The following is a 12235-nucleotide window of genomic DNA, read 5'->3' on the forward strand; positions in this document are numbered from 1 at the left end:
AAAATAGTTAATTGTAATCTGTTAACGGAATGGAAATTTTGAGAGCACAAAAGAAACATTTATGAAAACAAATTATTCTAAAAAAGACTACATGTAATATACTGTTAAGTTTAAACTGCCCTGTCATGAAACCGACTAAGAAATGCCTTAGTAATTTCGAGGAAATAATAATACATCGGCTAACTGGTAGCGGTTATATCATTACAATTTTCAGTAGACTTTCTAAACTTATTTATATTCTGGTTAATATATATATATGAGACGCGTATTTTTCTGTACAAAGAATCTGACCATACTGACATATTGAATTAAGCAGACTATAATATTATATCCACACAAGTTAAGTCACTGTTAATTTGCTAATACGATTCAACTCAATAAACTGAACTACCCGGATAGTCCAAAGCTTTTCAGCAAGCTTGATAAACAATGGTTGATTTAAATGATTTTTATCATTCATAGTAAGATGTTTATTCATTTCTTGATAGCCATATTTTTTAGAAATCATACATTTTTGGTTTCATGCGTTTTACATTTAAAAGAAAATTACTACTGAATATTTAGCAAAAGACAGAAGTATAGTTTCACACAATGAGTATCTTTTATGAAATTGAATAAGATAATATTAAGTGGCTCAAAAATATATAAATTCATGTTCATTTCACCGGTTCTCATCAGTTACTTATAACCATATTCGTACTGAAATTAAACCGAATATTAAGTCAGAAACACTAGTGACTGAAAAATTAATATGACAAGGGTTATCAAGACTAAGTATATGCGTGTACATGATCATTGATGATAAATATTTTTTTTAAAATAAAGGAGGCAAGACAGTAATTACCGAAATTCGAAATCCAATAAGACAGATTGAGCAATCATTATCGAAATTTGACGAGTTTATATGAGTTTTAGGAATTGCTTGAGTGACGTGAGTAGCTATAAATTCCATATAATGATTAGTGCTTCTCATAAATTAGATACGAGCCATATAACTATCAGCGGGATGTTTTAATCTCTTGGAACTAAAATCATCAATAATGCACCCAAGATTATCCAGCCCAAATAATTAAATAACTTAAACCATTTTAAATGTGACTAGTCAAGTAGACGAACTGAGTTACACCATTCGTGGCACACTACTCATTATATGAACCTCAAACAAAAGACTTAATTTTTAATCGTTTAGACTGAGGTCCAATCTGATTGATCAGTACTGCCAACTGATGAGACTTATAAATACCCACACGAGATAACGATAGATAGGCTAAAGCTTGCAGGTGCCTGTTAATCTTTCAATTAGTTCTGTGATATTTGAATAAATAAGCTTTGAACTTAAGTGGCGATGGAAACGCAAATGAGTAAATGTTTTTTTTATCAAACCTGAACAGAATAAATCAGTTTCACTATATCCCATCATCATGTACAATGTATGATTAACTCTCAGTCTAAATTATCATCTTTACATAAGTGGAGAAGAGTTGCATATAACTGAATTTGAAATCATCAACCTAAAAATTATAGGTCACTCAATCTTTTCTTCTCTCTACCTTTCCCACTCCTTGCGCTTCAATAAAACAACCAAACATTCAATAGAAAAAATACAAAATAAAACGATTGTTATCAAAATCTCAATTCACTTTATTGTTTTCACTCTATCTGAATAAGGTCTTACAACTATATATATATATAACTTTAATAATGTGTTGTCATGGCTTTGAATAAAGAAAATGCAAATAATAGGGTAGCATGAGCATTACTGGTAAAGTAGTTAATAATTAAACTTAAGAAACATTGTTTTCTTTTCTAACCCAATACCTCAGTTGTTTTTCTTCTTGCTGACTTAGTTAAGTATTGTAGCAGGAATTACTTCGATGCCTTAATTATTCTGATTAGGGGGATCTCATTAACCATCTGACTCCTAGTATCCTAATACAGCCTGTAAATACTGTAAGAAGGTTACAGTTGCACGGTTAATAGTATTTGTCTTGAGTTGCATTTGTCATTAGAACTGTTTTCAATAGTTCAGTGGCTGACATTTTATGTTGAGAGAGTTAAATATTGTATTCAACACAGATTAGATGTAAATATTGTTGAGTTCAGTGAAATAACTGCTCAGTGATCGATAATTTCCATTTACTATCCAGTTAAACTTGTGTATTGATCTGCATTGAGATATACCAATCATTTCGATTACATTGCCCTATTTTACTTAGTGGAGAAATTGATTCAATAATTATTAGGATAACTTATAATAAAAAACGAATCGATAGAATTTTAACAAGGTGTACCTAGATATCGCTCCTATTTGTATCATTTTCTCATGTTTAGTAAATAAACCAGTAGGTTCTGGGTTCGAATCCCGTGGGGTGCGGGATCGCGGATGCGCACTGCTGAGGAGTCCCATACTAGGACGAAACGGCCGTTCAGTGCTTCCAGGTTTTCCATGGTGGTCTAGCTTCAATCGACTCATGATTTCAATCAGTGAAATTTCTAAAATCTCCAGAAAACCCCTTCTGATAATTGATAATCGTCAAAAAGTATCTGTATTATGATAATCTTTTACTGGTCATCCATCTACCAGCACATTAAGCTCTTCATCTTCGGATTATATACTAAAGTCAAAACTAAAAAATAATTTTCATACTTGATAGTGGCTTTCAATCATTCGGGAAATCGAATAAACAGATAATTAAACCATGAGAGTACTTGGTAGATGTGTCGATTTGTCCCAGAACTTCTCCCTTATAGTTATTCCTAAGATCGAAATTCGGACTTGCACCTTCCGCCGACAGTACATTGCCTCGTGAATTTTATGACAAGGAGTTTTAATCATATTCATGTCATTATGTATCCCAAATTATTATCCCACCTAATCACGAAATCATGATTTCTTAGTTGATTTATACATTCATTTCAACTCCCAATTTTCATAATGTCAATTAATGAGTAATGAACAATAAAGTTACATGAGATATTAATAAAATATGTTAATCTATGAATCTGAGTCAACTAATCTATGAACAGTGCTGACCAAGTTGTGAAATACAGACTAAGCTACAAATACCGTTTACTAAAGATTAGTTTAACAACTAAAGGTTGAATTATCAGTCACTTAATTTGGTTGGATTAATTAAGATTTCAAGGCAGATCGACCGAACCTATTTGTAAAGAAATATAATAGCGAGAAGATAAAACTATTCATTGCTGTTTGCTTCGCAATAATTATTTAGTCAAATTATTAAAGTTTGAGAACTTTTAGTGAAAATAAAAATAAATGCCAATAGCACTGTGTTAAGGTCACTTGACCAGTTATTTTTTCTACAAGTAAGCCATACGAAAATGTTCTCAAATTTAGTGAATTAATAATCTCGAGAATAGTTGGAATTGAGCTAACCGTACAAATCAAATTTTTAATCGTTAAATGTACGGCAGCACTAAATGAACAGTTTACTCTGACTGATACAAATGTGCAACAGATTTTGATTACCACTTAACTGCTTTAAGACATAGATACCAGTGGAATGTTTTAGAGAGATATTGGGTGAACATCAATAAGGATCAACCGAGTGGTTTCTAACAATGACCTTGGTCATGTAAAACTAAAGTATGACTAATCACCCAGTTATCAGTATAGGGGTTGTGGAGGTTATTAAGTCTTTGATTGATATCATGAACCGATTGATGTTAGACCACCATGGAAAACCTGGAAGCACTGGACGGCCATTTAGTCCTACTGTGGGGCTCCTCAGCAGTGGGCATCCACGATCCCGCTGGCGGGACTCGAACCCAGGGCCTTCTGTCTCGCGCACGAACGCTTAACCTACTGGGCCACTGAGCCACCATCCTACGGTGTTAATGTCTAACCTCAACCAATCCATACTTAACTAGTTGTCAAGACCCATAATCAAGGCTGTAATATTTTCAAATTCGTTCCAAAGTTCTACCATTTCATTTAAATTATGTACTACCATATTAAAATGAAACGGATATACGACTTAAGGTATTTATTGACATTTATAACAAATCGATTCAGTCATTAATTGATTATTTGTGTACGTGCCATTTGTATGCAAGACGATATTGACCTTTTCCATATACTAGTACACTGCTATGTCCAGTGCATTGATTAAGGTATTTTCGATCAGTTCTCGGTATTAGGAATTCAGTTAAATTAAAAATAATAAAAATCAATAAATTTGTTTACGTTCACATTGTTTTCATGAATATTTGTTGACTAACATGCAAAAAACACAGCATAGTTGATTTGATTAACCAAAATATTTCGATTATTATTGACTTTATTACATTTACTATGCGCTTTTTGTCTGGAGTTTTAATTACTAAACATTAAGGGCGTATTATTTACTTACTAAATGTTGAATAAACATACTAAAATTCCGTTTAGAACAAGTTTCAATTTCCCCAAGATAGTAAATCAGAACGAATGAACTATCACTTATGCTTCAGTTACTAAACCAACGCTCATAAAATAACCTAATCCACTAATACTATAAATAATACTCTGCAGTCACTTCCAGGCCTGTGTTTGATGCATAGAGGGGGGATCATGGATGCACGTTGTTAGGGAGTCTAATATTTGTACGAAAGATCTGTCCAGCGATTCATACTTTCAGTGGTGATCTAACTACTTATACAGTGATGAAAACTAGAGAATCCAACAGTTTCTGCAAATCTACTATACTAATCATGACTTTAATCATTAAGCTTATTAAATAAACGCCTCGATAGTTTCTTGTATTCTATTATTTGATGGATAAATTTTTGTTGCCAAAATAATGTTTTATTTATGGCTATATATGAAAATCATTATTTAGAAGTCATATCAACACTTCAAATAAATAATGTCTATTATGACAATGAATCATCAGTTACCATAATTATTTTACGGTGAACAGTATTCCCCACGCTAGTGGGACTAAAATTGAAATATTAAACTCTGACTACAGAAATATTTCAGGGTACTCATTGCAAAAGTGAGGAAAATCCATAATTGATTATATTAAAGCGAGCGCTATATTATGCCAGGAACTTCAAATAGATTCAAGGTCCTGTGCACTTGCTTTGAATGATGCTTAAATTTTAAGTCGGTTTTCATGAGATTCTGAGCTTCCGATAAAATACTCAGACCAGATACTGAAATAAATGAAATTTCTGTTTCTTTCTCCATTCCTACCATCTGTTTATTCCTGATCCAAAGAGTAGCTTATAGAATAGTATAAATTTTAAGAGCTCTCCTTAGTACTACCACATATATTCATCTCTGTGATGGTTAAGAAGGTTTGTAGCTCAGGTGAATGATTTTGGTTGAGTATCGACATCATCACCACAAACTTCAGGTGGAAGTGAAGTGTTAGAATTTCTTTACATATGGCTCACAGTTTGTCCTGTAGACCACGATCTTGTTTGGTTATTCTTGATCTTTAACATGTCATTTAACTCTAAAAATTGTGTCATCTGAAAACCAAAGTTTAATACTATTTTCAAATCGAACTGTCGGTACTTAGTTTGGAAAATAAATTTCATCTGAAGTGTCAAGAGTTTAAAGATTCATCAATAGAACAAATACAGCTTCTATCAAAGTATTACTCTTTATTATTCATCCCATTAGTCAACTAGATATTTATGGAGGTTTAATTTATTCTGAAGTTTTCAACAAAAACTGTTATCAGCTAGAGAACTAGTGAACTTCAATATACAATAATATTCATATGTATATATGACGATCTTATTGAAAACAATATTGTTCGCTTATATGTGTTGTTCTCACTCACAATATGGAAATTTCTAAAATTGAAAACCTGTGAAGCCACACAGGATCAAACATAGAACCAAAAGCCAAAAGAAAAACACTCTATAACTGAACTACTAAATCCCAATCAACGGTTTTAAGTTGACATGCGTAGAGGCTATTATTCATTGCTTTCAATAAGGATCCATCTCAGCTTCGACACAGTTAGCTCTGAATATTAAGTTGGGGAATATATCTTGAAGAAAGTTAGTAATTTAGTGGTCATCCTTAAGTCGTGTAATCATACAATGATGGCATTAAAACCGGAAAATTAATGTTTCAATCCCTTGTTGATTGTTAAATATTCTTAGTTAAACATTAAATCGTAGAAATATACATCTAATATTATCTAATTTTTGTTGTTTTTCCAGCATATTTGTTTCTTTGTTCGATCTTTTTCAGTTCAATGTTCCAAACACCAGCCACTCACACGAAATAAAATTGTATAACATGATCACTGATGAAAGTCTTTGATGTGCTAAGAAAATCATTAATTTAAGATGTAAAAGGTTTACTATTCGTAATGGAGTAATACTTATTACATTTCTAATATTGTTCTATAAAGTGCAAGGCAAACACATAGGAACACCATTTAAATTGACGACGTATCTGATACTGATGAATAACATTTGTGTGATTACATATGTTCACAAACAAAGAAGACTAGTGATAACAAGTTATTTGCAAAATAGATAATTTTATTTGTTGGATGTCGAATAAAAACCTCATTCGCAATTATGCATAAATGATATAATTTTCATAGAGACGTCTAACTACTGGTAAGTAGTGTGAAACAATAAGATAATTAATTCAAGTTAGTGGTAAGTAATTTCCAACATGTATGTTCGAACGATGGATCAATACACGGAAATTTCTGTGAAAGGGAAACTACTCAAATTCCCCATCATCGACAGTCGCGTCTTGATACTGTTGATATTCACTTACCAAATCATTCATATTTGATTCAGCCTCAGTAAATTCCATCTCATCCATCCCTTCACCTGTATACCAATGTAAAAACGCTTTACGACGGAACATTGCAGTAAACTGTTCAGAAACACGTTTAAACAACTCTTGAATAGCCGTACTGTTACCAATAAAAGTCACCGACATCTTCAAACCACGAGGAGGAATGTCACATACTGCCGTCTTCACATTATTCGGAATCCACTCGACAAAATAACTCGAATTCTTATTCTGCACATTCAACATCTGCTCATCCACCTCCTTCATAGACATACGACCACGGAAGATCGCCGCCACTGTCAAGTAACGACCATGACGAGGATCACAGGCAGCCATCATATTCTTTGCATCGAACATTTGTTGTGTCAGTTCAGGCACAGTTAATGAGCGATACTGTTGACTGCCACGACTTGTCAGTGGAGCGAATCCTGGCATGAAGAAATGCAGTCGAGGGAACGGGACCATATTCACTGCCAGTTTCCGCAGGTCAGCATTCAGTTGTCCAGGGAATCTGAGACAGGTGGTCACGCCAGACATGGTTGCACTGACCAAGTGATTGAGATCTCCATAAGTGGGGTTGGTTAACTTCAGTGTTCTGAAACAGATGTCATAGAGTGCTTCGTTGTCGATGCAGAACGTTTCATCAGTGTTCTCAACAAGTTGATGTACAGACAGTGTAGCATTGTATGGCTCGACAACAGTATCTGAGACCTTAAAAAACAAGAAAAAATCTTTAATTTTGCTCTAAAATCATATAAATTACCTTCTTTAGAAAATACGTAATACTTTTTGTTAGTTAAAATATTTTCTGCAATGTTCACTGGTCATCACCAGTATCAACAGAGTTTTCAGCCGGTTTTTCCTAATAATATTTGTATTTTCACATAAAAATTTTGCAGTAGATTCTACTCGTTCCTTATCTTAGATGCAAAACGCATCACCAATCTGTTGGTTTATGTAATCCCTTAGAAGAAGGTTATACTAAATGGTCAGTAAGCACTTCATAAATCACGAATTATTTCATGACTTTAAATTAATGAAAATAAATGGTTTAATAATATGTTCAAATATAGGAAACAAGAGTTTCTAAAATTTAATTTATTCAAATCCAGTCCATTAGAATAAGTTATCACCCACATGTAATGACGATTTTAATAACTAAAGTATCTGTGTCTAGATTTGTTTTTTTTTATGTAGCTCAACTATACTGGCTATCAATCAGTCAGTGTGAATAAATACTTTTATATGAAGCTCTTGGTAAGGTTTACAAATTCAAAAATTTTCGCATTTTTTGCGAGAAATGGACAGTTATTAATGATAGATAAGCTACCGAGATTAAAAGCTGTATTTTACATTCATTGTTGAGGATACTTTAAAATATCAAAAGTGGATATTCTTAATATCTACTAGAATATTATTTCGTTGGTTAATAAACTTATAATCACAGTACTATTATTCTAATGGTCTTAATTTTTCTTATTACTGATATTTAGGGCTGAGTCTGATCAGTCTCTATTGACACGTCGGATGTCTCAATAATCTTTGTAGCTACTAGTTGGTTAGATTGTTAATGCCAAGTCTAATAACAACTGTTTACCGAGTAAAGAAAAACAAGCAAAACCTTATGTAAAAAGTATTGAACATCGACATACCAAAATGAATTAGTCATTTACCTTTGGTGATGGAACAACTGAAAATGTGTTCATTATTCGATCAGGATACTCTTCACGAATTTTCGAAATCAACAATGTTCCCAAACCTGAACCAGTTCCACCACCAAGTGAATGAGTCAATTGAAAACCTTGAAGAGAATCCGTGTTCTCTGCCTCCTTACGCATCACATCTAACACTGAGTCCACAAGTTCGGCACCTTCAGTATAATGACCTTTAGCCCAGTTGTTTCCTGCACCACTTTGTCCAAATACAAAGTTGTCTGGACGAAAAAGTTGGCCAAAAGGACCTGCACGGACACTATCCATTGTTCCTGGTTCCAGGTCTACTAATATTGCACGTGGAACATATTTTCCTCCCATTGCTTCGTTATAGTAAACATTAATCCTTTCCAGCTGGAGATCTGAATCACCACGATATGCTCCTGTTGGATCGATTCCATGTTCATCAGAAATCACTTCCCAAAACTGGAAATAGTAAGCACTATAATAATTTACGTAAACAATAGACATTTATTTAAAAATATGTTTTTTCTGACATAAATTCTTGATTCATTTCATTATGCAATCATCATACTGATAAAGTAATTTGGATGTACGGACGAGAAAATCTGATATAACAGTTATTTTGATTCAAAATAATCGTCATCATATTTCTCATCCATACTAAAAACAAATGAAACAATACGTTGACAACGTGTAATAAATCAGTGTTCATTGACCGGGCCGTTTATTTCGAACTAATAAATAAGTCATAAACAGATTTTCTGTAATTGTATTTATCTATGCAGAACTACACTCTGTGTGCGTGAGAATTAATATTGTTACCCAGCTACTAAGCCCGACGTGGAAGTAGTGTAATCTGAACATAAAAGAGCATCCAGAAAATTGTTTGTTGCCTGAATGTATTTTAAAGTTTAATTCAAAAAAGTTTTTCTAGTTTATGAGAGACCATAACAACCCATAACAAATTTATCCACTTTGAAAGAGATATAGATAAATTTGTATAAGTACACAGTTTTTTTATGAAAAAAAAGTAGTTTATCTTGAAGAATTTTTCAAATAACATCTACCTTAGATCCAATTTGATTACCACACTGTCCAACTTGAAGATGAACTATTTCACGCATTCTATAATGAACAATTCCAATTTATTTGTCAGTTAATTACTTCTGATTTATTAATAATATCCTTTTTATATATTTTTTAAAGGTGTGTGCTTTATAGTTAATCTTTGTGTGTCCTGGTATCAAATCAACTCCTCTATTTACAATTGGTAGACTTTTGTTTATTTTCAAAGTTGATTTGATTTAATGAATGTGTTATTGTGAATGACACAACGAATCCTATTGGTTAGTTCCAATGCTTCTACCCAAAAGAAGAAGAATATTACTCAAGAAAATTAATAAGAAAAGTCTCGTGACATTAAGAAGCAGCTTAATGAGATAATGAAATTCATCGTAATATGTAATCATTATGGTCTCCTAAAGAACGCCCTCGTCTTGTATGTTGTTTCTGATATATAAGGTATTGTTTATAGACTGACGATCTTTAGTGCTCTATTCTCTGTTCAGAAGATCAAATCAACCTGTTTTATCAGTTATTAAAATAAATGGTTATTTAGGTACTTGGTATTGAAACAATAATATTCACATTTAGGAATAATCTATCAAACGTTAGTTTGGTTTCAAGATAACTGACAGATAACAGTAATGTAAAGTGGAACGAATTTATAATTTTACATGTCCTAAAACGTGATTATCTGGGAAATATAAGAGACCAATACAAACTTTAGATAGTTAATGAACCAGAAAAGTAACTAACATGTGACTGATACGTGATGTCTTAATTCCAAAGTCATTGTAAATGACAATACTAATTATTCTGACCATAATTTTATCAGTAAGATGACATAGAAATCAACTAACTTCTTGATCTAAAAGTGCTCTTCTCAAAGATAATTTATGCAAACAAACTTTCCGTGAGACAGTTATGTTTGTTCTATACGCACACCAAAATGGTGTAACATGAAAATTTAACTATTTTCAGATACCTATTTGTCTTCGGCGTACTTACATTTAAGTCAGTTGACTTGCTGTTACATATTTAATATTATTTATTGAGGTCATGCATTTTTCTGTACATTATCTTAAGAGCCATATACATCTGATCAATACAATAATGTGGTCATCCATTCGTGCTCATTTAGAAGCATATATTTGTTTAGCAGCCTAAACAACATTTACAACCATAGTATATAAACACAAGTTCTATGTTATGATTTTATCAATAACAGTTGACTAAACTGAAACCAATACTCATCAAGTAGATCACCGCAAATCAAAATACTCTTAATTAAACAACTAAGTCTCACTATCACAAAAACTCAAGTTTTTTCAAATATTACCCTTAAAAAGTTCGAACATTGATTTGTGAGAAATTAGAATTGATTATAAAACAAAATTTCGATAATGATATTAGAAGACGAAGATTATCAGAACTATGTGATATATTAGCGCAATACATTTCGAACAGTCTGGTCACACATACTTGTTAAGAGCATTTATATATAAAAATAAAAGGTCAACTAGACAGGAAACGGGGTAAGAGGAGATAAGGATAATGATAAGAGTAATAATAATAATAATGTGAACACAAAGCGAAACATAATCACTCTGGCTAATAAGTCAATATTACCAGGGTAGGTTTAAGGTAAGAACAAACTGTTTTTGAACACATAAAGGGGGTTTGAATTTTCGTATGGCTAAGGCTTCAATGAACCTTAGTATACGCCCTTTTACACTTTTATACAGCACTACAAAAGCTGAATTTAGATCAATCTTGTGACCTGTTTCAATTATATGTTTAGCAATAGAGGATGATGGATGTTTATCCTCTGCTCTTATTGGGTCACTTGATTGTATTTGTTTCTGAAGCCATTTGGGTACATGTTCACTCACCCTAATGTTGAGATCACGATTACTCCTCCCTATGTATGTGTGACCACACACACATTTAAATTGGTAAACACAGTGGGATGTGACGCAATCGTTTCCATGTACTTTAGGTTTTGAATGAAGCATGCACCTTGTTCTTTCTTTGATGATGACCTTTGCTGCGCAATAGGTTTTATTGATGACTGATTTAAGTCGTTGTTTCAGTAAAAGGCTATTTGAATCACCTCTGAATGGTAAGGTGATGTAGACAGGCTTTTTCTCTACCGAGGCTACAGTAGGTCTCGCTGTACCATGAACTTTCCATCTATTTATCAATTTCAGAGGATAGCCAGATTGTTCGAAATGTATTGCGCTAATATATCACATAGTTCTGATAATCTTCGTCTTCTAATATCATTATCGAAATTTATCAAAGGGACTAATTGTTATAAAACAAAACTTATTCTCTTAAGACCCAATTTAAATAGAAGAATTCGTAGAAATGAAGACTTCCTTCCCCGAATAATCTTTATTCCCTATAAACTTGGACTTTTAAGCTGCGAAATTAGACAAAACTGTTGACTTTATCTTGTTGGCACTGGTTATTTGAATCTTCCCATTGATGTTATGGACTACGATTGAAGATATAGACAAAAAATACAAATGAATTAAACCTCATTATACAAACCAACAGCTATCTGAACTCAGTAGCTAAGTGTATAACGCAATAGCATTTGAAGCGAACGGCAATGGGTTCAAGTCGCGGAGTGAACATCAACTCTGAGACGCAGGTAGGACGAAACGCATGTTCTGGATCTGACTTCTAGTTACCACCCCTCTCTGATTATAAT

General features: G+C 32.8%; 1 protein-coding gene across 2 annotated transcripts in view; it reads right to left on the reverse strand.

Moving 5' to 3' along the window:
• TUBB4A_1 (Tubulin beta-4A chain) overlaps positions 1–12235 on the reverse strand; it is a gene marked incomplete at its 3' end in the record, with an annotated part of 42453 nt that overhangs the window by 8364 nt on the left and 21854 nt on the right. The window contains exons 1-4 of one of the 2 annotated variants that reach the window (XM_012938290.3): positions 9522–9616; positions 8452–8916; positions 6705–7489; positions 551–599 (exon numbers count right to left, since the gene is read on the reverse strand). In XM_012938290.3, coding sequence (XP_012793744.2) covers positions 551–599; positions 6705–7489; positions 8452–8916; positions 9522–9578 — 1356 coding nt within the window. In that variant the 5' untranslated portion in view covers positions 9579–9616. Of the gene's footprint in view, positions 1–550; positions 600–6494; positions 7490–8451; positions 8917–9521; positions 9617–12235 lie in introns of those variants that run through there. The other variant, XM_051211347.1, reaches the window with a different exon arrangement.

This window comes from Schistosoma haematobium, chromosome ZW (genome assembly GCF_000699445.3).
Source record: "Schistosoma haematobium chromosome ZW, whole genome shotgun sequence".
NCBI classification, from domain to species: domain Eukaryota; kingdom Metazoa; phylum Platyhelminthes; class Trematoda; order Strigeidida; family Schistosomatidae; genus Schistosoma; species Schistosoma haematobium.